The sequence below is a fragment of the Sphaeramia orbicularis genome, chromosome 7, assembly GCF_902148855.1.
Source record: "Sphaeramia orbicularis chromosome 7, fSphaOr1.1, whole genome shotgun sequence".
NCBI classification, from domain to species: Eukaryota; Metazoa; Chordata; class Actinopteri; order Kurtiformes; family Apogonidae; genus Sphaeramia; species Sphaeramia orbicularis.
Window position 1 is genome coordinate 33,138,025 of NC_043963.1, and position 27,758 is coordinate 33,165,782.

The window sequence follows — 27,758 nt, forward strand, 5'->3', positions numbered from 1 at the left end:
TCCAGTGACTCAGTGAAGGGCGGCATGTGGACACACAAGCGGGTCTGCCTTCGCTGTGAAATAAGCAGAAAATAAAGTAAGCATGAAGGGAGAACTGATTTTCAGTTCAAATTAGATAAAATTAGTGTGTATTCAATAAGTCTTGATGAAAAATAATAATAATAACAACTAGGATTCTTACAGTGGAGTTGGAGGGTTAAGCAGCATCCAGTGGTGGAGGATCCCAGCTCCATAAAGTAAAAATCCTTCCATGTATTTATTCCCACCATTCACTGAACCAGCCCATTTTGATGAGCACAGCTCCTCATCCAGGTAGATGGATAATTAGTGGAATCACTAGTGTTAAGTGAACAGGTAGAACCAACACATGGCAGGACTTTTACTGTATGGAGCTGAGATTCTCCACCACTGGAAGTATCTAACTATTTCATTAGAGAGATCTCCTTAGGTTTTTAAGCAATGTAACTTCAGTTTTGTCTTAGTTTTAGGACAACTAACACTAAACATTTGTTGTGATATAATTAACCATGTGCACCATATTTAGCAATCAAATAATTTTACACCAAAACATGTTTAACAAAATATTTGAATGATTTCAGTTACAGGTAGTGGATAGTTCTTTAATTTTTCTGCTAGATATCCATTCATCTATTTTCTGAACTGCTTAGTAATTGTGAAGTACTTGTGAGGAGCTTTTCCCGGCTACCGGTGGTCAAAGGCGGACACAGCCTGGACCAGTCACCATAGCTGATACACAAACAACCATTCACACCTACGGCTGATTCACATATGCTGCGTTTCCAATACACAGAACCAGCTCGACTCAATTCAGGTACAGGGTACTATTCCTTTATTACAGGATAATACTGACTTTAGAGTACCTGGATGCCAAAGCGGTGTGGCGCCTAACTTTCTTGTCATCTGCTCAGAGCAGACAACACGGTTTCACCCAGCTATGAAATGGTATCTTCAAACTTTTAGGCTAACATCAATTAGCCTACATGTTAGCCTTAGCCAGTAACTAAAATCTAGTAGCTGATTGTAATTAACATTTTTTAAAATTCTTACTCCACATGGTATAAATGCCCGTGTTGGGAATCCTCCTCTGCTGGTCTTCGGATCTTCTGAGCTGATCTTCAGTGGTGTCTTCTGCTCTTCTTCGGTGATCTCCGGTGATGTTGGTTTGATATTAGCTGTTAGCTTGAAAGTGGTTAGCTGAAAATGCTTTACCTTTCAAAAGCGTAAACAGCTGCGTTCCTCTCTTTGGAAAACACTGGAATGACCATTTAAAGGTCATCCAGGTTATATGTAGTCCATAGTAAGCTGGCACCAGTAGAATTCCAATGTTATGCTTTGCAGGTGTTCATGGTTTTCATGGTTGTTTTTCTACGTCCTCATCTATATCATCTGTGTTCTAATACTGGAGGAGCTCAGGACGTCTGTGTGGACAGAAGTGTATTGCATTCACATGAAAAAATTAAAATGGGTTCTGTTTTTCTGAATTAACGAGATTATTATCTTGTCAAAACAGAGCCGATGTTTTTTTTTTCATAAAGCCGTTTCTTGTAATTATGAGATAATTATCTAATTAATTCAGCAGCAAAATAATCCATTGCCTCTTCCAAATGTGAGCAGTGTCTTTGACAGTCAATGTAGGAAATTCTGTTTTCATATTAAAAAGTGTTACACCTCACAGAACAAACACACTATGATCATACAGACTATGAAAATATAAAAATCGGCTCTGTTTTTCCTGAATTAATGAGAGAATTATCTTGTAATTAGGAGTAATGGTTTTATAAAAAAAAACAAAACAAAACAAAAAAAAAAACGGCTGTATTTTTACAATATATTTTATGTAGAGATTCAGAAAAACAGCGGATTTTTATATTTCCATGTGAATGCAACACGTTGTGTGTGTGTGTGTGTGTATGTGTGTGTGTGTGTGTGTGTGTGTGTGTGTGTGTATCTGCACAGTTTGTATTGCCAGAAATACAACCACTTGAAAACTTGATGGTGTCATCAAATTTAAAATTATCTTATTTTTATTGTATCAGGATATATTTTCTTAGGTTAGACATTTGATATGTTTTTTATGACCTGTTGTGTTTAAAATATAGGTTTTATTTTACATTTTACAAAGCGTGCCTACTTTAAAAAAAATAATAAAAATTGGGGTTATGAAAAAACTGACTGACAACATTCTCTATGTGGTGCACGGTACACCCCTGGTACTTTCCACTAAATAAATAAATAAATAAAATACTCTACTTAAGTCTTAACTCATCAGGAACATGTGTACAGCCTAGTTTGATGTCCCATGTGTCGTTGCTCCTACTGGTTGTAGGTCTGTCCAGTCCAATTCAGAGATGTTTTATCTGTGTCACTGATGATGCTCCATAGTAAACCAGTGGCTTGATTTTGGTTATGTGGTATGGGTGTCTCCATATACTTGTGTCACAGAAATGTACACACAGTATAAAGACCATTTTTTCAGATTCATGTTTTGATTTTCCCAGTAACATCAGGATTTAGGAGAACTCTTAGCACTCAGAACTCTCAGGAAACTAAATGACAATACATTCTCCAGCTAATCCAAGAGGTTTCCATAGGGTTTATGTTAACAAGGTGGAGAATGTTTTATCTCATAAAGGAAGACTTGATCCTTTAGTTAATCATAAATGAAACTATTAACTAAAGCTGTCAGACAAATGTAGTACAGAAGAAGTATAAAGATGCATGGGATTGAATATGGCTTTTGTCTCAGTGGAAAAACATTCATATCCATGTAAAAACTCAATGACTGCTGTGGATGTGAATTTAAATACCATTTTACATGGGGTCCACATTAAGATGACATGTTCTGCACAGTGGGATGATTGTGGATTTTGTTCCTCGTCACTTAAGGAGCACATCTTCTACACATCAGGACAAACACAAGGACTGATTACAGAAACATTTTTAACCCTTTAAGACATACAATGTTTTTGCGGTGAATTCTTTCCGTGATGAAGCCTATTACCATTTATTATATTATCTGCTTTATTTTGCATTTTTCAGTGAAAATCTGTTGTTTTCATATGTTTAATTCACTGATTATGTAGCTTTTCATAGAAACTCAGAGTATTGAGAGGTTATTATATCAAACATAGAAAACTGAAGAAAAAGTAACCTTTTCAATAAACTATCCCATTAACTGAATATGACACTGTCATTTGTCAAACTACATGAGTTTTACTGATGAATCAGTGTTGCAGAAATTGATGATGTTTCCACGTTTACTATGGAGTCATTTTACATCCAAATGGGTCATACCTGGTACTAATGAAAAGCTGAGAAACAGGATTTTACACCAATCATTTACATATAGCTACATGTATTGATAGGATTAGTTGTTCAGAAGTTATTACCCTATTACGCCAAACGTATCATATTTGATACATGAGTTCTGAAGCCCTCTACATGATCAATGTGCTTTTTCTTTCTTGAAAAACCTGACGTATACAATTAGATACATCCAATACATGGATAATCCACCAGGGGGAGGAATTCTTTCACCAGAGGCCTTTCCAGTGACACTACAAGATTGTCATTAATGAGAAAGGAGGCAGGACTTTGCCAATTTTGAAAAGGAATTACCAATTTGTTGGACATGTTTATGTTATATTATGTTTTTGTTTGTTCAAAAATAATAATATTTGAGCAGTGAGACCCGATGTATCAAATATGATACAAAATTCAAACTCATACATGGAAATTGATATTTCAAAAAAAAATATTTTGGTTGTTCAGAAGGACCAATAAATGCTCCAGTGTCAATGATTTAATGGTTCAGGCTTTAAAGGGTTAAAGGTCAGTAGCAAGGTTATTATCGTTAACAAAAACAAACGAAATGACGAAAACTAAAATTGAAAAAACATTTTCGTTAACTGAAATTAATAAAAACTCTAATTAAAAGAAAAAAACGATAACTAACTGAAACTGTATCGTGAGCTTACAAAACTAACTAAAACGTATAAAAATTATGGATACAATTCCCTTCGTTTTCGTCTTTGTCAATGTCGGATTGATATGAAATTAATTTATTTCGCTCCAGCAGTTTGAGCTGGTGACACCATACGACACTTCACAGTCTGTCATGTCTGGTCACTGGTGGTTTCCAGTCGTCTTCTGGTCCCCACTGTACCTGGAACATACAGACTAAAGCTGGGACACAGCAGCACAGTCCTGTCTGGGATTTACTGTAGTGATACATGGGTCGGGTTTTTTTTTTTTTTTTTTTTTGGCGTACCGTGTGTGTGCGCGTGAGTGACAGAGACAGAGCAGAGCTAAAGGACAGAGTCAGTGTTGAACTAGCATCCAGGTTAAAACTGGAGAGTTTATCACCATGAAAAGACCTTCCAAGCCCTGAACTGCACAGTTTAGAAGAGGAGAAAAGAGGAGGATGAAAACTAATCCAATTACAGAGGTATGGAACCTGTTAGAATGTTAAAAAAAAAAACGTTTGATGTTACTAGCTACAGCTAGCTGAACTGAAATGAAGCAAAGTTAGCTAATAATGGAACTGGAGATGATTAAGAGATGAGATATCTGCTAAGGTGTGGTTTACTGATGAGGAACTGGGTTATATATGTTTATAAGTGGTTTATATATGTTTCTATCTGCTTTAACTACTGGTTAGCTGGTTTATATATGTTCCTATCTGCTTTAACTGCTAGTTAGCTGGTTTATACAGTATATGTTTCTGTCTGCTTTAACTGCTGGTTAGCTGGTTTATATATGTTTCTATCTGCTTTAACTACTGGTTAGCTGGTTTATATATGTTTCTATCTGCTTTAACTGCTGGTTAGCTGGTTTATATATGTTTCTATCTGCTTTAACTGCTGGTTAGCTGGTTATATATGTTTCTATCTGGATTAACTGCTAGCTGCTTTGTGCATCTCCTCTCATGCTTTGCACATCTTCGCATTGTTTCACGTAAGTGACGTTGTGTATGGATTGCACCCCCCTCAACCTGCTATAGGGAATTTATACATTGTACGGTACATTGTGTCTCTGCTCAGACCATGAGCCGCCCTAACCCGACCCCCAAATAAAGTGTCCAGGGTAACCCATATCCGCGCCTCACTAATTTCTTTGAATAGGATGATGAGGAAGATAAAATATATGAAATAACTAAAACCAATACTAAAACTAAACTAAACTAAACTAAAACTAAGCATTCAGGAAAAAAATGATAACTAATAAAAACTAACAAACCTGCTCTAAAAACTAATTAAAACTAACTGAATAAGAGAAAAAAAAGTCAAAACTAATTAAAACTAAACTATAATTAAAAATCCAAAACTATTATAACCTTGGTCAGTAGCTGATTTTTGTCACTGGTGACTGTGATGAGGCAGGGTTCAAAGATGGACAAGCCCATTCCTCCTAAAAACAAAAAAGGTCAAATATTACAGTGATATCTGTAAAGACTGTACACCAACAGAACTGCAGGTGCAGAGGTCTTGTGTAACCTCAGACCGCTTAAGATTTCAAAATGCTGGAGGGTTAGTATGGAATTGATGCTCACTGATGGCAAACAAATGTCTACACATGGACATGAGAAGAGTCTTATCAGGATGTAGATAATTCAAGACTAGTAGGGAACCAAGATAATACTGAACATAGCCATTAAGTAGGAAACATACCACAGTCCTCTGGAATGTGACTGTTGACCAGACCGAACTCCCATGCCTTCTTGATGATGGGGAAAGGATACTGTAGAAACATTTGAAGATTACACAGACATATTATTACCTCTACCAAGGAGATTATGTTTTCATCAGGGTTTGTCTGTTTGTTTGTTAGTTAGTTAGTTAGTTTTGTTTTTTTACTGTTAGCAAGATAACTCAAAAAGTTATGGATGGATTTTCATGAAATTTTCAGGAAATGTTGATACTGGCACAAGGAACAAATGATTACATTTTGGTGGTGATCGGGGGGACTGATTATCAGAATGATTATCTCCCTTTGCACAGCATCTACTGTTGTTTCGTTTAACTTTTGTACAGTCTCCTCATTTTACATTTGCTGGTCAATGTTCATCTCCTGTTCAATTGAAGGCTTCTGTCCACGTGTCGAAGTGTCCTTGAGCATGACAAGTTGCTCTGGTGTGTGTCTGTATTTGTGCGGTGTGAATAAGGTGTGAATAAACTTGGACTAAAATCGGGGTTGAATAAGGCTACAGAAGTACATCCTCTCCCATATTAATTTGTGTTACCTTTTGGAAAATTCCCTTTGTGGATCTGTGCCATTCAGTAAAATGCCAAGTGCTCAAATGACAAAAACTGCTGTAAAGAGTAAGATTTTGGCCATGATGTAAAAACTAGAGCCTATAGATTATATTGTCACACTGTATATATGGTCATATTGTACAGTCCTCAGTAATAATCAGCTCCTTTATTTGAAATTCCTGTTCATTCTTTGGCCTTAGAGCCACTGGAAAGCTACCAGCATTCCTTTGCATCATCCAGGTTAAATTGCAGGGGGAATGAATTGTACTATCAAATGAAAAATGAGTAAGAGACAGTAGTAGAAGCTGTCAGTAGTGTCCTGGAATAACATCATTTCTCCATGGGGGATATCACTGCAACCTCATACAACCTGATCTTTTAAAACCCACAAACAGCAGCACAGATTAAAGTGATCAATGCTGGCTTTAGCAGACTACCACTTATGTTATAAGTCATATGGTATGCAGGATGATAGATTGAGTCTGACAAGGGAAAATAAAATCATTCAGCTATGGGGTGCCCATAGATAAGCTTCAGAACAAAACTATACATCTTAAACGGTGGAAGAATTAAAAAAAGAAAAAAAAAAACATATATTTTAATTGCCTGGGCTTGTGTTAGAGACATACCAGTGATTGATAAATGTTGGCCAGGGATTGCTTTCTGAACAAGCCAGTGGATTAAGTCGGACTGTTTTTATTTTGAAATGCGAAGACCAAGTCGAGTAGTAATGTCCACTGCAAAAGATTTAAGTGTAAGATTTAAGCTCTAGTATAAACCTGTCTGTGGACAAAATATTTTTGTGTTCTGGGAAATTCAGTCATCAAAGGATCTGAAACCATATATCTGCTATGATAAGAATTATTGTTGCACGGGTGTAGATCACACTTAACGTTTCTGTACATGCACTCTGTTTGCCTTACTAGCTGAGACATCCACTCCTGTGTCCCACAAATCAAATTATGTAAATGCTACGATACGGTGTGAGTGCAGGAACACAGAGCATATTCAGTGCTCACATTTGTTTTATTGATAGAGACCTGAGGTGAAAATTCCATATTTCTTTTATTACATGTCGAATTGCTAAGAATGTGAGCTAAAACATCCCATATGCAGGCGGCTTTCATTTCTTTTTATATAAATGCTTTTGATTTATGAGCCCACAATGTCTTTTTCCTGCATGAAATAAATTATGGAGGTGAATTCCAAAAAAAAAAAAAAAAAAAAAAAAAAAAAAAATGGAAAGGGAAAGGGAAGGGAAGCAAAGCGAACTGAAGGGAAAGAGAGACAGAGAGTGAGAAGTACTTGAACTACAGTCAGAGAAAGACTAAGGAAGTCCTCAAATCAAAGTCAAACTATCTGCCAAACTCAGTGCATATCAGCCGTCAGGTTTTTATAAGAAGGTATGAATATGAGAGGGAAAAAAAATGGGACCGTTTCAGTTGTTTATCTTTCTTCTGCTTAGCAAGGAGATTAATGAGGGAAGTGGGTATTCATTAAACATTTACAAAAATAAACTTTGGTGAATTTTATCATGAAACATAGTTCATGTTATGAAAACATTACATTTAGGATATTCAGCTGACACACTTATCCAAAACAGCTGAGTGAGACATTAGCGTCTCCGTATGTATATTCAGACAGAAGGTAAATGACTGTGCTAATGTGGGAGCGGGTTGTGTTTTCAAGGCTTTATGTATTAACACTTAATACTTTTATTATCTATAAATTGAAAAGTTTCCTATTTAACTTAAAGTTTCCTCTCTAAACCATGAAACGTCAAGGCAAATTAAGAGATAAATTGGAAATTTTCTTTTGGACATACCTAGTACGTTTAAACGTGCCAAAATAGTTATGATATACATTAAGCAAGTAAATTGTTTCGCATAGTTTTTCTTTGTGCTGGCGTTGCACCAAGAAGTGGACGACAAAGATTAATCCATACAGGCATATAAAATGTCATGAGTGTGTGAAACAGAAGGAAACCAACATGTTATGCATTTACCGTGGACTGTCACAGCAGGAGTGAAGCATAAAATTAACCCCAGGAAAGACCTGAAAATGCCGGATCACATAACTGGGTTCATACAGTCGATCTGAATAATGGTCTGTTTCATAGTGTTTATACAAAGAGGAGTTCATATCCAGCATATATCATCAAATTTGACTCCACTCACACATGTAGTGAACTGACTTTTTTTATGTCGACATATTCTTGATGTAATAATTGTACGCTGCTTAACCTTTGATTCCTGAACAAGTGGGTTTGATATTTTAAAAAAAAATTGTGGGCTGTAACGTCACATTGTCAACTTTGATCAGTGTGCGTAACAAAAGTCAAACTGTCCACCTGGGTCCAGTTTGTGTACCCGCTGGATCCGAGTGACAGGGTGCACACCTGGCTGACACATATTTACATACTCGTGTGATAGAAAACATGTGGGTCTGCACCTGGCACAAACATACCTGCTGGTGTTGTCAGAGCTGCTGAGTACTGACAGAGCACTGACTCAGAGGCCCATGAGAATGGAAGCTGGATAAAAGTAAATAAAGAAAAAGTGAAGGAAACGAACCTAAAAACACAACCATTCTGTTACAGGAAGCAGAATTCTGAGCTCTGCCTGAGTCATACTAAAAGCCTACTTTCACCTTCAATTCACCTTCACCCAAGGGCATAATTTACATTTCAACTGTTGGGTAGAAATTCGGGAACTACGCAAAAACCTACAATTAAGGTTGAATTCATGCGCAGAACCCACCACACACAGTACACTACACAACCCTTTGGAGTTCAAAACAAATGAGTGGTATAAAAATGTTATTTCTAACAGATGTTGATGCAAAATGTTGACATTTAGGATGTTAAAAAAAGGGAAAATATTACAATCTGTGACCTTTGTTGACAGATAAAAATACTTTGGTACATCACATCTACTGCTGTTAAGACTTCCCATTGATTTAAAATATTATCATGATAAAAATGTTTATGCCAGTTGTCAGTTATTATCATGATAAATGATGAATATCTTTTCAGCTGGAGGGCTGATTTTTCTACCTAAACAAGAATTAAAGAAACCAGATCATTACTTTTGATTTGAAAGTTTTATGATCAGAATGGGAAGAATACACTGCTGCCCATAAAGTTGGAATATTTTGTTTTCAAATACATTCTTCTTTTCATTTTTATTTATACACATCAGTAATTACCTTTGACCGGGTATAATGATTACATATTGAGTTCCAGTTATACTTTATTTATACAGTAAAAAACAGTGTCAATTTAACTCTTAGAGAGTTGAATTTAACTCTGTTTCAGATAACATTTGGCCCTACTCAAAATTAGAGTTAAATTTACTCTATGGCCAGATATAGAGTTGTTTTACTCCTAATTTAGTTTAAAAATGACTCCATAATGTGTTAATATTGAAACAATGTATATTTGGGTTTCATAGGTGGGAGTCATGAAATGAATTTCAGTAATTTCTTGACGTAGCTGTTTGATTTGTAACAAATTACACTGGTCAACAACAAATTTATTGTTTAAGTTTTTTGAGCTGATTTAGGATAATTTGGGTGTGCTGAATCCAAAAATCACATTAATTTTGCTCAATCAGGTCAACTTTCTGAACTATGCCACATATTGGCTTTTTAACATTTTTGCTTACATTTATGGGCATTTTCACATCATATGATACAAAATTCTTTCATATTTCTTGCAATAAACAAGTTCTGAAGATTTTACTTTTGCCAATTTCTGATTAATGTTTTTTTTAATATTACAGGTGAATGAAATGGCTTTTGACTAGAAGATCTTGCAAAAATAAGCCTGACGTATTCTGCTACATCTGCGGTGAATACACCAATACACCATTGATTGATTGATTTTTTTTTCTCTTAAAACCTATTTTGGGTGAGAACTATATAAAAAATCAACTGATAAAGTTACAAAGATGTAATCAATTTTGTGAGAAGATCAAATTTTTCAAAATCAAATTAGCAAAAAAACCTGACCTGACCTCATTTTTGGATTTAGCGGTGCAAAATGGTCCTAATTCAGTTGAAAAAACCTAGACAACTTGCAAAAAACATTTTTTTGTAACCCAGTGTTATTAAATAGACGACTATTACACATGAAAATTAAAAAGAGATTGCTTGTTACATGGATTTCAATCACCCCCAGGAACTACACCTATTTTGTAAGAAGTGAGTCCTCATAATAAACGCATCTGTAGCTTTACAGTGACAATCAGGTAAGGCATTGTTTTGCCTACAGGTTTAACTAACGGTGTCACATTAATTTAAAAAAAGTAAACATAAATAGGCCAATAAACGTTGTAAAACCGACATATTAGCCTAAATAAACATTAACATAAACCCCCCTTAAACCCCTGCACATAAAATAGAACACAAATAGTAAAATGTCCAATACTCACAATGCAATGCAGCAGACTGGCATTAATCATCACTTTGTAGAGTTGAATTTTACACTGCATCTGTGCTTTTTTTTTTTTACACTGACTTTTAACTCTACTGTTAGAGCTGGTTTACTCCTCATAGAGCTAAAAATAGTCTATCTAGGTTAAAATATTTTGACACTGCATTTTTTACTGTGTACCATGAATAAATCACAAATCATTTCATGAGAAGAGGTAAAAAATATTTTATTCCAACTTTATAGGGAACTTTATAGTGTATTTCAGAAATCTAAAGTTAGAGCACTGAAAAAAATGATAATGTTATAAAAAAAAAAAAAAGTTTAGTAAAATTAGGAAAAAACTGAAGCATTTAGTGATCTTTTTAGATGACGCTGTAAACAAAATTAGCCGTAAAAATTTAATAACAATGTGTATGACAATATTTATCGCAACATAAAATTATATCATGACATCTATCTTTATTATTATCTGATCCAACCCCCTATATGCAATTAAAAACTGACCTCCAATGCAAAGTTTAGTAAAAAAATAAAAATAACATGGATTTGATGTGAATGTATTTGTTTGGTTCAATCCATCTTTTATCCTAAGGTGAAAAAAAAAAACTTTAATCACTGGGTTATCATTATACTCACACGAGAGTGCATTTTCTTAGAAGTAGCAGAGATTCGATTGTTTAATGGAGCAGGCATCTAGCGCTCGCAAACCACACACACTGTTTACACCAGGGAGATTGTTAAGAAGTATATAAACAGATGCTGGCCAAAATTACTATTGTGACTCAACTTGTTACCCTCAGTCCATAAATACACACTTTATTAGGATCAGGCCCATTTCTTCTCCATCAACACAATGGCAAGGCATTTGGAGGGTGAGGCTGGTTTGGGCTGGTTTGAACAGTTTACAAAGGAATTATTTTGTCAGATAAACAGCTCCAGACCTCAGAGCTGATTGGGAGGTACTGCAGTCAGCCAGAGCTCCATAATCTGTCCTTAACCATGGCTCTACCACTGACAGTGAAAGGAGTGTGATTAGAGGTCTGACATGCTTATAGGCCTCATGCATCCATATGGTGACTCCATTCTCTAAGGACTTACAGGCCTGCTGAGCTCAGATTTAACCCTTTATCGGGCAAGTGACTATTTTTGGTAATTTCCACATACATTACAAGACAGTGACAGCAACAATTACAGTGAGGACAGGGAGTCAACGATCTCAGGTCCAATGTGGTCTACAGGGTCTGTAAGGTCCACCTCTGCATGAACAGTGAGTGGACCTGCTTTGTTAGGTACCATGAAGAAATGGTACTAATGTAAGGAATGATGTTCAAAGGGAGAATGTGGATGTGGACAGGGGTCTGGATCAGCACTAATGCTGGTCAAATGTTCTAAAAGTAATGTTCTTTTCACCTTACATGTGTATTTCTCCTATTTTATATATATGTCAGGGTAGAGACTGCGATCTGGTAGGATCGGCGATTCTACCAGTAGAGACTCCGATCGTTGTCTCTACCAGTAGAAACTCCGATCGGAGTCTCTACTGGTAGAAACTCTGATCCTACCAAACATTTAATAGGATCGGAGTTTCTACTGGTAGAAACTCCGATCCTACTGGTAGAAACTCCGATCGGAGTCTCTACTGATAGAAACTCTGATCTTACCAATACAATTGCCAACTGCAAAGTTAATGTTGAAATTCCAAAGGTTTTGAGAAAATTGTTGTCATTTTATATTTCACAAATGGTTTTAATATTTGGTGCTTTCCATAAATTATTTATATATTATGTGAGCATGCTGAGACTAACTAAAAAGTCCAGATGTGGGTTAGGGGTTAGGGTTAGGGTTAGGGTTAGGTAGGTAGGATCAGAGTTTCTACCAGTAGAGACTCCGATCGGAGTTTCTACTGGCAGGATCTGAGTTTCTACCAGTAGAGACTCTGATCGGAGTTTCTACCGGTAGAGACTCTGATCGGAGTTTCTACTGGTAGAATCGCCGATCCTACCAGATCGCATTCTCTACCCTGACATATATACTTCTTGGAATTTTTCTCCATTTTTTTTTGCCATGCAAGGAACCAAATATGGTAACTTCACTGATCTTGTATTTTATACATATACTTTATTTCTTGGAATTTTTCTCCTTTTATTTTTTATTTTTTTGCCTCGTAAGTAACCAAATATGGTAACTTTACTGACCTTGTACTTTATTTAAATACTTTACTTCTTGGAATTTCCCCCCTTTTTTTTTTCCGCCACGTAAGGAACCAAATATGATAACTTCACTTGTATTTTATATATATATATATATATATATATATATATATATATATATATATATATATGTATATGTATATATATATATATATATATATATATATATATATATATATATATACTTTACTTCTTGGAAATTTTCTCCTTTTTTTTTGCCACGCAAGGAACCAAATATGGTCACTTCACTTACCTTCTAGTTTATATATATATACTTTGCTTCTTGAAATTTTTCTCCTTTTTTGTTTTTTTGCCATGTAAGGAACCAAATATGGTAACTTCACTGGCCTTGTATTTTATATACATATACTTTACTTTTTGGAATTTTTCTCTTTTTTTGCCACATAAGAAACCAAATATGCTAACTTCACTGGCCTTGTATTTTATATATATATATATATATATATATATATATATATATATATATATATATATATATATATATATATATACTTTTTGGAATTTTTCTCCTTTTTTGCCACATAAGGAACCAAATATGGTAACTTGACTGACCTTGTATTTTATATATATACTTTACTTCTTGGAAATTTTCTCCTTTTTTTGCCACACCATATATATATATATATATATATATATATATATATATATATATATATATATATATATATATATATATATATATATATATACACATTACTTTACTTTTTGGAATTTTTCTCCTTTTTTTTGCCACCTGACAAATCAAATATGGTATCTTCACTGACCTTAATTTTCTACATAACAATAAAAAAATTCTTCTTCTTCTTCTTTTTCTTCTCCTTCTTTTTCTTCTTCCTTTTCCACTCTGTCTTGAACATGCTGTATATATATGTCTTTCTCTGCCTAAATTACTCTTTTCTATATCTAATCCCAATTTAATTTGACAAATCATATCCTCACCTTTATGTCTACCCTAAAACAAATACATGCATGCACATATGTATGCAGGTATACACACACACACACACACACACACACACACACATACACACACACACACACACACACACACACACACAGAGAGAGAGAAATGCACAAACACATATGTCTTCAACACCTTCTAACTGTTAAAATGTTATGAGTCCCTGCTTGTGTCTGATTCATCTTGTCTTCATCATTTGTATGCAAAGCTAGTATGTTGTCCTTCACTTGTCATGTTCTGCCTTGCATCACTCAATAAGAAAAAAAAAAAAAAAAAAAAATTTACAAAAGCAAAAAAGTCTTGTTATATCCTCCAATAACACACTAAGGTTGAAATTCTGAATTTCAGAGTGTATCAATGAATGGCCTTTCAAGAGTTAAGAATCAAGTCACTAAAAGACAAAAACAAAAGTTGCAAGTGTATTCTTTTATGGGTCCTCCCGACATTACATTCATACAGCACTTGGTTAAGTTTAGGAAATATAGGAAAAAGCCTGCAAATATGCTATAAAAATGACAGTATATTCAGCAATATTTAACCAAACCATAATCTATTCCCAAGCCTGTGTGGTGACAAAGTCCTGGATTTTGTATATTGGCCACCCTCTTCCAACCACCTCCTGCCCGCTGAGGAAAATTTTAAAAAGCACAGCAGCCAAAATGCAGGGACATACAGAATATGTAAAAATGTTGATGTGAATTTTTAGTAGTTGCATGCATTTTTTCCCCTGGTGACCGGGTTGGATATAATACTACACAAGAGGGGGTGGGGGCTTATGCACAGTTTGCGTGTTAAGTGTCTCCTGCTGAATATCAGATGCAGCTCCAGTTCAAGGTCAAGTAGGAAGAGGAGGAAACAAGGTTGACTAAGAATGGGAGGACTCATCTGCGCTGTTCCAGGTATTCCAGGGGAAGGACTCGGCTAAAGCGTACTAGCAGATGTGGCGATTTGGGCTGAACTAGGGAGGAGACCGGCACACAGAAACACGTCAAGGTCACAAGAGTGCATTTAATGTGCATGGATGTGTGGGTAATTTATCTCACACATCTCAGAAGTGATGACGGCATTTCATTAGGATTACCGCAGTTCTGTACACCAGAAGAGCACCAATGAACCGTCTACCCTCACTCCCCTCATGCTCAATCCCGTTGTTCATTTTTCTTACCTGCCTTGCTCTCTTTTCTTCCATATTTTTGGGCTGTATCTGCTTCATTCTCCCAGTAATGACACACTGCAGGATTTTTAGATCATTCAGCTCATTAATAATATACCATATACACCCACCCATAAGTTATATCGATCACAAACACACATATGTCCACAGACAACCCTGTTCTGCCTCTGAGACGCTTGATCATGATTATTTTTAACCCATAAAGACCCAAACATAGGTGCAACAGCCCAAAAAAATTGTCCACTATAAGGAAAAAAAGAGAACAGCTCAAAAAAATCCATATAAGAAAAAAAGAGAACAGCCCAAAAAATTATCCACTATAAGAAAAAAAGAGGACAGCCCAAAAAATTATCCACTATAAGAAAAAAAGAGGACAGCCCAAAAAATTATCCACTATAAGAAAAAAGAGAACAGCCCAAAAAATTATCCACTATAAGGAAAAAAAGAGAACAGCCCAAAAAAATCCATATAAGAAAAAAAAGAGAACAGCCCAAAAAATTATTCACTATAAGAAAAAAAGAGAACAGCCCAAAAAATTATCCACTATAAGGAAAAAAAGAGAACAGGCCAAACAATTATCCACTATAAGAAAAAAAAAGACAACAGCCCAAAAAAATAGCCACTATAAGAAAAAAAGAGAACAGCCCAAAAAATTAGCCACTATGAGAAAACAAAGAGAACAGGCCAAAAAATTAGCCACTGTAAGAAAAAAAAGACAACAGCCCAAAAAATTATTCACTATATATTTTTAAAATTACTATTTTTAGCGAACCAACCTCCACTTCCGGTGAGTTACTTCGTTAACGTTAGCCACATTAGCTCAAGGCCTTAAAATTTAAAATTTTATTTTTTTAATTTTTTTTTTTATTTTAAAAATTTTTTAGCCTAGGCTTTTACTTTTTTCTGGTGGCCTTAATTTTAAAGCAAGAGACCTTTTGAGTAAACAGCGCCCCCTTAATTAAAAAGGTGGATGATGCTTTTTTTTCTGATACTGGATACATTTTTTTTGGGCTGTTCTCTTTTTTTTCTAATAGTGGATAATTTTTTAGGTTGTTCTTTTTTTTTCTTATAGTGGATAATTTTTTGGGCTGTTCTCTTTTTTTTCTTATAGTGGATAATTTTTGGGCTGTTCTCTTTTTTTTCTTATAGTGGATAATTTTTCGGGCTGTTCTCTTTTTTTCTTATAGTGGATACTTTTTTAGGCTGTTTTCTTTTTTTCTTATAGTAGACAATTTTTTGGGCTGTTCTCTTTTTTTCTTATAGTGGATAATTATTTAGGCTGTTCTCTTTTTTTTCTTATAGTGGATAATTTTATAGGTTGTTCTCTTTTTTTTCTTATAGTGGATAATTTTTTGGACTGTTCTCTTTTGTTTCTTACAGCAGATAATTTTTAGGGCTGTTCTCTTTTCGTTTTTCTTATAGTGGATAATTTTTTTGGGCTAGTGGATATTTTTTTGGACTGTTCTTTTTTTTTTTTCTTATAGTGGATAATTTTTTGGACTGTTCTCTTTTGTTTCTTACAGCAGATAATTTTTAGGGCTGTTCTCTTTTCATTTTTCTTATAGTGGATAATTTTTTTGGGCTAGTGGATATTTTTTTGGACTGTTCTCTTTTTTTTTTCTTATAGTGGATAATTTTTTGGGCTAGTGGATAATTTTTTGGGCTGTTGCACCTCTGGACCACCGCACAAATATTCACTGGCGACCAAATCATCTACTGATCTAAAATGTTGATGCACTAATTTTATCAAAACATGTCAATAATTGGTGTAAAATGCAGTTTGTCATCTTTTCATGGTCATCAGATATGACCCATTTGGACTGTAAACCAACAAAGTGGAAGTGCTGCTGGGTCTTCTTGGTGAAAATCCACAGGTGCTCTTTGGAAACTTGTGGTGTGTCTTAATGTTTGGAGTCAAGAAAAATCCACATTCAGAGGAAGTGACTGTGTAAAAAGATTGGTCCAATGGAAGACTTTCTGGATTGTAGAACTGCAAGCAACAAAACATCCAGGCCTTAATGGAGATGTGGATCCCTCTCCTTTTTTGTAGAGTGATATTTCATGAGGGGTATGTCGTTTTGTGGGACTGATAATGAATTAGCATGAAAACATGAGTTAAACAAGATTTTAAAGTATACTGTATTTGACCATGTGGCACTAATAATAAGACCTAACTTTAGAAGTGTGAGATTTAAAAAAAAAAAAAAAATCTTTATAAATGTATTTTTACATTTTTTAAATGTATTTTTTATTTGTTTTATTCTTAAATTTCTTTTTCTTTTCTTTAGTTTTTTTCTTTTTTATTCTCTTTTCTTCTCTCTTTCTCTCTCTTTCTTCCCCCTCACACCTCCCTCCTTCACTTCATTAAAGTGATTGTGTGAAGGTGTGTAACCCACTGGTGAAAAAAGTCCTGATGTAGCCCAGAGGCCGCTTCACATTGGTTGTATTTTAAATGAATGCCATGGAGAAATAAAGGCATTTTATTTTTACACAAATCCTACAGTGTGCCTTGGAATATTTTTGGAAATCTTGCATGTTAATGTGGATTTTTCTTGACTCCAAATAGTATGACCCATTTGGGCATTCAGAGGCTCCGTAGTGAACATGGAAACACCGTCATCCTCTACAACATTGATTCACCAGTAAAACCCATGGAGTTAGATCAATGGCAGTGGATGGAGATACTTGTTTTGCTTCTCAGTTATTGATATCTTTGCTGAAAAAGTCCCTTTTTCTTTAGTTTTCTCTGTTTCTGATATAATAAACTATGAATTTACTCTGAGGTTTAATGAACATCTGCATGATCAGTGATTTAAATATAGGAAAATGCATGACTTACATTAAAAATGTAAAATACAGATATTATAATAAATGGTGATAAATCGCTTGAGAAAGGTTACGTAGACAGAACAATTCATTTGGGAACTGACACAATAGTAGCACTGGGTCTTTATGGGTTAATTATTCAATTCAATTTTCAACTTTATTTATAGAGCACATTTCATGCACAAGGCAGACTCAATGGGTATGGTTACATGATGTTTTTAAATCTGATTTATTTTTCCAGAAGAAATTAATTCGGAACTAAAGTATTTTCTCTTCTGTTTACATGGAAATGTTAAACCTGAATAAAGGTTTACATGAGGTATTAATGAGGTAGATAAGTGAGCAAAAGGGTTTGCGCTGCAGTGCTCACGTTGCCTTGTTCTTGCAGCCCTTCTGTTAGCTTAGCTTAGCATAGTCACTGCATTTCCATGGTCACACATAACCAGTTTTTTAAAGGTGATTTGTTGTCTTTTGTAAGTGATTTTCTGAAACCCGATTCTCCCTAATTATTTCTTTAGATCCGCGACTTACTGCACTCATACAATCTTGGGACTGTTGTGTTGACGGAAGTTGGAAATCTTTTTGTTGGAAGGGATGCATGCGCTAAATTAGCTTTGCTTTACCGTTTTAGCTTTGCATTAGTTTTTATTTCCCAAGATTTTATTAGTGCAGTAAGTCACATCGCCATGATTTGAGCCTCAATTTGTGATCATATTGACCCCACCGGACTAAAGTAATGATTAGGGAGAACTGAATTTCACAAAATCACTCATAAAATACTACGGATCACCCATGAAAGCCTGGCTACGTCTGACCATAGGAATGAAGCCATTATGCTAAACTAGGCTAAGCTAAGCTAACGGAAGGGCTGCGAGAACAAGGCAGTCGGTGCACTGCAGTGCAAACTGATTTGCCCATTTATCAAACTCATTAGTGCATGACAAATGAATGAATAAAAAAACAGGTGTTGAACTCTTCCTTCAGGGTTTTAGAGGCTGGTAGATCCCATCAGAATAGCCCACTGGAACGGTTTGGGTTGACTAGACTGCATTGCATATTCTTCCGCCAGCGCAGAATGTGTGCGTCATCGCGACAAGACAACGAGCATGCGCAGAATGGCAGGAATAAAGTCCAAACGGAATAAAGGAATGTCCGAGGAATAATTTAGATCGGAATTAAAAGGGGATTAAACCAGTGACTTTATTTGGAATTAAATTTATTCCGAACTGTTCTTTTTAAACTGGAATAAGGTGTTTACATGGTCATCTTAAATAGGATCTAACATTTATTCAGATTAAACCAGGAATAAAAGTTGTCATGTAAATGCATGGAATGTCACAACAAGTATAAAAACAAAACAAAATTTAAAAAAAGACACACAGGGCTTTACAGAATTAGTTGGATATGAAAGCAAACAACAGTCAAATAAACAGTAGACGAAGAATTTATAACATGGCCTTTAACTGTAGAACTGCAGCAGTTACATAAACGCTAACCCTGATCAACCAGCTCCCCCAGACCTCCGTCATAATGCTAAAAACAAACACAAATCGCCTCCGCCACAAAATGCACGTCAGCATCCAGTGTTACCCCGCCGTGATGTCATGTCCTCTAAATGCTCCAGACGGTTACGGCGAGAGAGAGTGAGAGCAGGAAAACCACATACATGAAACAAACTCACGCAAAAGGCCACTCTAGCAGCCTAAACGTAAATGCTCTCATGTGCACTGATTCGATTCAACATGATTTTATCTACATGGCGCCAAATCACAACAAAAAAATAACCTCGGTGCACTTTACACTGCAAGGTCAAGATATTGCGCTATTACAGAGAAAAACCCAACAAATCCCTCTTGTGCGTGCAGTTGGAGACAGTGGGAAGGAAAAACTCCCTTTAACGGAAGAAGGAACCAGGCTCAGGGTGGGCGGCCATCGGCTGTGACCGGTCAGGCTGAGTGGAGAGAGGAGAGAGGAAGGAAGATACAGAAAAGTGGTGATGGTGGTTACTGAGGGAGAGCAGGAGGATGCACAGGGTTGTGGTCGATGTCATGAGTGAGGCCTTGGATATTCCTACGGTCAGGATGGTAATGATGGGTGAGGGCAGGATGAGAGAGGGGTAAGAGAGGGGTGAGTGGCGGACACTAGGGCATATAAATGTCACATTGCAGCAGTGATTTTTCTGTCAGGGTCTGTGGTTGAAACCTTAGCCTTCCTTTCACTGCTCTGCTATGCAAAATAAGGGCGTTGAAGTCCCAGGGCCAGGCATACACAGAACATGCGGCTCATCTAGTGGCCAAACACACACACGCAGACACACACACCTTTGGTTACTTTGGTTATGCACTCATATACTCAAATGGTCATATATAGATTAATATAAACCACACAGAAACTATAAACTTAAACCCTTACATTGTACATGTCCCTGTGCGTGTAATCAGTAGTTCATGAAAAAAGCCAAACCGACACACACACATACACACACACATGCACACACACTAATGTGCCAATAAGAGCAACCATTTAGTCCTGTCCACACTGAGTTCATAGAGGGTTAGCAGGAGTAGCTCTCCAGATGGGGTATAAAGATACAAATCAAACACGACAGATGGGACACACACACACACACTTTCTTTCTCTCACACACACACATACACAGACTTCTATAAAAGTTTGATGTAACCACACCGTGCCCAGAGACGCCATGTACAAAAAAACACTGCATCAATTATCACATCAACATTCAGCCTTCATCAGCACGGCAGGGATTTATAGCAACGAGGGGGCCAACAGCCAACAGCCAATAGTCCTTAACTCATTGATTGCCCTCGCATCCAAGACAAACATGGTGATGCTGATGAGCTGTGATGCGAGGAAACTCTAAAACGCTCACAATACTTTTAGCGGTTCTCAATCTCAATCCAGTGCAAAGACCTGGGGACAAACTGAGGCTTGGAGCCAATGGTGTTGCTTATTTTGAGCTATGATATCGTGAGACCACCTACTCCGCTGCAATCTGCCGGCTTTTTCCCTCCGTTGCCTCCCTGACCTCCAATCTAGCTTTACTACTTCCCTCCCGCCCCTCTTCTTTCTTCGCTCCTGACTGTCCGTTCTATTAAGCTGGCTTGCACTTTAAAAACAGCCTGGGTGCATTTGAGTGGCAGAGGCGAGGCAGGGGGCTGCTGGGTCTCCATTTAGCCACTTCCTGTTTGAGGGAGCCAAAATGTATGTCCCTCCAGGCCATTGCTCAGTTTGCCGTGTGTAACCGAATGAAGCTCCTTCGTAGACTGGCAGAGTTCAGATTATAGCTACAAAGACTCTGCTGAATATGCTAATGTTGAAAATTCTCCCTCAGCTTGTTTGCACAAACACACAGAGGAATGCTAAATATATGCCCATGATTTGTTCTGGTTTTGTTATTCAATATTTGGCAGATGAGGGTAAGCCGCCTGTCTAAGAGAAAATTGATGAACTCCAAACTGATGATTTATGTGTATTCCTCTCATAAATATATACCGTTGGCTAATCCTAATCAGAGCGCAAAAACAATGAGATATAGTTTCTCTGTTTCTCACACTTACTCTCGTAGTTTTTCTCTTTACACACACAGTATTAGTACAGCTGGCTGTCAGGTCCTCGGGCTCACCAAGAGGTCTATAAGTACTGAAGGCTTTTCTTCCTGTCACAGCATGGGGTACCCAACCAACTCTGTGTATGTGTGTGTGTCAGAGTGTATATTTTCAGCTGGCACCTCTCAACCTTGGCAGCGGCTTGTCTCCTGGCATCCACAGGAACAAATTTGTCTTTGGGGTTTGGTTCGGTTTTCGTCTCCGACGTGTGTGTGTGTGTGTGTGTGTGTGTGTGTAGGTGCATGCATATGTGGGTGAGGTAGTCGAGAGGTCTGGTCATTATCACCACTACAGCCTAGCGAGCATGTGGCCAGAGCTTCAGGGAAATAGGTGAAGCAGGGTGGAGAAGAAGGAGGTAAATCAGGACATGACTTCAAAAAAAAAAAAAAAAAAAAAAAAAGGCGCCCCAAGCAAAGCAAATATGGATTCGTACAGATTTCACCGCAGATGCACAACCAAAACAATACGACACAATCATTCTGAGCAGAGGAAACACCACATTGAAGTATAAATACCTCATGTTAATTCATTTTTCTTCTCATTGTTTTAGATATTCCTCACTGTAAGCCAATCCTTAAAGAAAACCTACACACACACTGAGTTGCAGAGGCTGAGATTGTGCTTGTCACCCCATGGAATGCCAGCGGAATCGTATGTGTGTTTTCCCAGCTTGTCTTAGCCGTGGCGTGTTGTGGTCACCGGGCCTGTGTGTGGTCCTGGTGTGGTTCAGCTGCTCAGAATCATTTCCATTTAAACATATCTGTGGTCCTCAAAGCAAACCACCAATGTTATCCACTCCATTGGAGGTAACACCAAAAGCTTTGCCCTCTGTGTGACCGCTTGTGTGTTTGCATGAGTGTGTGTGTGTGTTTGGCGATATAGCTTACATGGTCAAAAGTGTGAATATGTGTGCGATTCACTGTCATCTGTCTTCGAGCATATTAAGAGAGGAGATTTCTCATGTAGTCAAGATAATGGTGAGCAAACAGGGTGAGTTAAATGTGAGTGGTGATGGATGGGGCTGTTTTGAACTGCAGGGCCCCTTGGAGGCATTGTGTCTCAGTGATCAGTGACTCCTCTCTCAGGGGTTCCTGCCCACCACAAACAGCAGCAAAGATCATTTCATTGTGAAGGAATGTGGACTCGACATAAAATACCTCCAGAGATGTTTCCTTCAATTACAAAATGTGTCTCTTTGATGGACGGTATTATGGTTTCAACTAGCTTGTCTTAGTGGATCTGCTGCAAACATGTGTATTTCACTTATAGGTACCTTTTAAAGTGGATTTTGAACATATATAGTTGTTTATAGTGAATTTAAGTATTAATTCTCATTTCTTATTAACCCATAAAGACCCAAACATCCACCAGTGACCAAAAACGTCTACTGATCTAAGATGTTTAATACCTGTCAATCCATTAATCCTATCAAAACATGTAAATAATTGGTGTAAAATCATCTTTTCATGGTCGTCAGATATGACCCATTTGGATGTTCAGACACTGTCATCTTCTACAGCATTGATTCAACAGTAAAACCCATGGAGTTGTATCAATGACAGTGGATGGAGACATGTTTTATCTTCAGTTAATGACATATTTTTACTAAACAAGTCACTTTTTCTTCAGTTTTCTCTGTCTCTGATATAATACACCCTTAACTTTAATTTGAGGTTTTATGAAAATCTACATTATCATTAAATTAAATGTAGTAGTAGTAGTTTATTTCGAGTACATAGCATCATCAGATAACAAAGAATCATACAACATGGTAAAAAAACCAAAACAAATCAATACAATTTTTCTGCGCTCGAAAAGGAGTGGGAAGAAGTATAACTTATTGACTCCCACCCCCTTTTTACAAACTAATAACCAAACTAGATCCGCTTCCTTTGCTTTGTTAACACACATTTTCCTCTGTATATTTTTACAATAACACAAAACATCCATACAAACCATTCATATACATGTTTTCAGTCACCTCACACACAATCAGATTTGCGTAATCAACCGTTTTTAACATAAACTATAATATTTATATACACTTGAAATATTTACTCCAAATACAATGATCAAAAAATATGATAGTATCTTCTTATAATAATAGCCAATTAACTACAATATCTTATTTTATGCGTACTTCTATAATGTTCTTTATTTTGTTATTATAGTGGATTTATACATCCTTTTAAATCAAATTGAAGAAGACATTTTTAAGTTTTTCTCCAGATTATTCCGCAGATGTACCCCTCTAACAGGGATACATTGGCTTTTTATGTTAGTTCTACACTTAATTTTCTTGTAGATTTCAGTTCCCCTTAAATTATAATTACTTTGCCTGTAGGAAAATACCTTATTTTTCCTGAAAAAAAAAGTAAAATGTGGAAGAGAATATTATCATAAATGGTGATGAATAACTTAAGACAGGTTGAATAATGAGAAAAAAAAAAAAAAATCGGAACTGACACAAATGTAGCACTGGGTCTTTCGTTAGTTTCTTTGTGAGTTGTGCGTACTGTTTTCTGTGTCTTAGAATCTAAATGGGGTGCTTTGTCCTTTCCCTGTGGGTGGGGATACCAGTTTTACAGAAAACAGAGATGTGCATGTATCACCCCGTGGTGGCAACAGCACTGACACTGTGGCAGCTCTGCAGGAAGAACATTGCATTTCCAAGTATGTCTTTTGTACACGCATTGGATAGACTTTCCCATAACTCATCTGGCAAACAGGAAGGAATCACAGCCTGGATTGGATGTGTGTGTTGACCCAAAACAGCTCCGATCCCATTATGCAGTGATAAATGACTAGTCGGGGAATCTTTGGACCATAGAAAAAGGAAGAGCAAGAGAAACTGGGAATGATTAGAGTCACAAAGTGCTGCCGGAGGGATAGGATCGTGAAAAGATTAGAGAACAGATTACACTGCTATGACAACGACCTCTACCTGCTTTAAGGGAGGCAGAAGCGTATTATACCCTACTATTGAGACTTTTGTGTTGACATAGAAACCACAACAGAAACCCCTTCTAACATTGACCCAGGTCTCTGAGAATTTTTCTCTCGTTTTTGTTGCTTATTGTACATGCACAAGCACAGCAACATTGGCCTGGCATAGTAATTGAACCCCACTTTTGCATGTATGTGTGGCTTCTATGGTTTGTCAGAAAATGTTGGCTTGTTTGTGTCTGTTTCCTAAAGAAATACAGAAGTATGTTTGTGGTCGGCCTTGGATTTGTGTGTCGTGGTCCTTATTGTCTGTACTTGCGTGGGGGTAGACCTCTGGGGCAAAAGTCTACATGAGTGACAAAAGAACAAAACCCCAGATTTGCACACAGACACACACTCACATCTCTGCTCATGTGGAGGCCAAAAACAGAATCAACCACTACACTAATCAGTCAAATCTGCCAACAACAATAGAACTATATATGAAAACTGATGCTTCATATTAAGTATTTGCTAAGAGCCTTTCAACAACATGACTTTAACAAATTCATAAATTTTGAACAACATTTTATTTCAAAAGTACACAAACAGGACCAATATCGTTCAATAAGGCAAAGCTCAAATATTAACAACCACTCACATCAGAGGACTCAAAATCTCATAGTCACAGTTTATGGTTACCACTTGCAAATCATAAATAAAACTCTTTTTTAAAACTCTTTTTTTTTTCATCATATTTATACTAGAACATATTTTTTCTTATCATGAAAAAAAAACAACAGACAAACATTTCATTACAACCCCAGCCACTTATAATCTTCTTCAACATCAGTATTTTTTTTTTTTTTCATTTTATTTTCATGATTAGAATTGTCCGTGGAAAGTGTGGGCCAAGGGGAAAGGTGCGTTTGTCTTTCTCCGCATGGGTGTTACGTGGCTCTAATGTCAAATTCCAAGCCCAGCCACAGACCCCAGCCCTTATGCTACCTGAAAGGACTGAACATAGCGCTCAGAGTGTCTGTGGTTGATACTAGACCACTTGTGCAGTTTTTAAGCTACTAAGTGCATTGTTAGCATTAGGTTATTACTATGTTCAATACTTTGAGTCTCCCCAAAAACGTCCTCGTGTAGCTTACGTGGAATTGCTAAAGCATCTTATTAATCACTACTTTGCAGCTGTAATAGCTATCCGTTATCAATCCTTTCAAATAAGTGTCTGTTAGGGATCGTACTACTTCAGGGCTAGGGGCTTCGTAGATGGTGTTTTGGAATTGGGCGCAAATTTATAAGGGGTGTCGTTTTCTGTGGCGTCGTTGCGGTTCTTTTGCATGCCGAGCCAAGCCGATCCATGTGAGATCTGGATGGAGGGGCGTGGCCAGTTGTGGTCACCTAGGGAACAGCGCCAGGAGGACACAGAGCAGTGTCGCTGTGAGGGATGGAGTGAGACCCACAGCACCTCCACACTCCATCGAGTTCTCCTAAAGGTGAAAGACAGGCGTGGAATATTACGGAAAGAAAAACGACAACACAGTAACAGTCGGCTCACATGATGGTTTGTGCAAATACCTCTGGGTGGAAAGGGTGGCAAGTGTCTGGGCGTCTCCTGTCCTTTTGCATCTTCAACCTCTCACACTTGAGAGATTCATTATGTATGGATGAAGTTAAGGCGATAACACAGTTTGAGTTCCCTTCTGTGCCTCATGAAAAGAGGTTCTTTTTGCACACAACATAGTGTAAAATTACTACAGATTTATACATTGGGTAATGTTTGATGAGTTTTCTTTAGTCGCATAGCAACAGGACAGCAGGATTTATGCAACAGCAAGCATTCCTCAAAAAAATAAACAGTGGTGGACGTGTATACATAACAGACAGAACTGCATAAAATATCAGGAAAATGCACGCAGTTCATGTATTCAGCCTGTGTTTGGGACTAAGCGGCTTCGGTCTAACTCCATTCTGATCTGTGCCTGTTCCTGATCAGTGTCCCATCGCAGCTTGGACTGTTGTGTAACGGTCCAAACACAGAGACATGCAGACACACAGGGCTGTGAGAATAACTGGTAGAAGGCTTCAAATCTTGTCTCCCACAATGTATTAAAGTCTTTCATCCACCAGAAAGGCAGTGGGCAAACAAACTCCCAAAAGCCTCCCCGCAAATTAAAACAATCTACTCTCTTACATTGCAGTCACATCGATGGACACGTACTGACTTTAATGATTTTCACTCTGAATCACATGAAGCTGAAGAGAATAGACCTATCCACTCTTAAAAACGTAATCTGGTAATACTGTTAATCTTCTCAGTCGGGTGGAAGGTCAAGCTGTCTGGAATGGGTGCACAGTCTGGAACTGTAACTCTGAAACTGTCCATTGTTAACGCTTTCTTTCTTTCTTTTTTTTTTTCCCAAGAATTAAATTAACCCTCTGGTATCCGGGTGCACCTTTTAGGCACACTTTTCACTTCATTTTAAAAAACTTCATATTATTTTTCATAATTTAAATAAGGTTAGAATTCTAAAGTTGCTCATTTTTGCATGATCTTTTAAATTCTGGCCACCAACTAAAATTTGCACATTGTAAACAAAAGAAAACTAGAAGCACTCGGAGAGCGCAGACCTCCGCCAAGGCAGATCAGTGGCCCCCCCCGTGGGCCCCCCCACCCCCGATCACCACCAAAATTTAATCATTTCTTCCTTATCCCATTTCCAACAAACCCTGAAAATTTCATCCAAATCTGTCCATAACTTTTTGAGTTATGTTGCACACTAACAGACAGACAAACAAACAAACAGACAGACAAACAAACAAACAGACAGACAAACAAACAAACAGACAGACAAACAAACAAACAAACCCTGGCAAAAACATAACCTCCTTGGCGGTGGTAATAATTACAAGACTAGCATCTGTCTCCCAAGTGTGCCTAAAATGCACTGTTTTCTTCCATTTGATATGTATGATTAGGGCTGACCTTGATTTACTAAAATAAAATCTAATTAGAGCAGAAAAATAAACCAATATATAATATTTAAGTTTGATTTATAGGTGTGCATTTTACGCACACTTGGTGACAGATGCTAGTATTTTTTAACATTTGACCTAGCGCCAAAAATAATAATGCAAATTAACTATTGTTGGAGTTAATCATTGACATATGCCAGGCTGCAAAAATCAAATAATATGTGATCCACTTTTTACGTAGTATATTGAAAAAAAATTTTTTGTTGTTTTTTTGCATCCAAAAAATGGTTTGTTTACATTACAAACAGCATTTAAAG

The 27,758-nt window shown here is 36.8% G+C and overlaps 1 protein-coding gene and 1 long non-coding RNA gene across 3 annotated transcripts in view; both read right to left on the reverse strand.

Annotated features, from left to right (window-relative positions):
• Positions 1-5,388: 5,388 nt before the first annotated feature.
• LOC115422330 (uncharacterized) lies at positions 5,389-15,009 on the reverse strand. The gene is made up of 4 exons (XR_003935829.1): positions 14,999-15,009; positions 12,799-12,807; positions 5,691-5,760; positions 5,389-5,430 (listed from the first exon to the last, which is right to left on the reverse strand). It is a non-coding gene; the product is annotated as an uncharacterized LOC115422330 (long non-coding RNA).
• Positions 15,010-25,027: 10,018 nt separating this feature from the next.
• Positions 25,028-27,758, reverse strand: part of cacna2d3a (calcium channel, voltage-dependent, alpha 2/delta subunit 3a) — a 149,889-nt gene continuing 147,158 nt past the window's right edge. For both annotated transcript variants that reach the window (XM_030138599.1, XM_030138598.1), the window contains 2 exons: positions 26,044-26,126; positions 25,028-25,955 (listed from right to left, as the gene is read on the reverse strand). In XM_030138599.1, the coding sequence (XP_029994459.1) occupies positions 25,863-25,955; positions 26,044-26,126 (176 nt within the window). In that variant the 3' untranslated portion in view covers positions 25,028-25,862. The remainder of the gene's footprint in view (positions 25,956-26,043; positions 26,127-27,758) is intronic.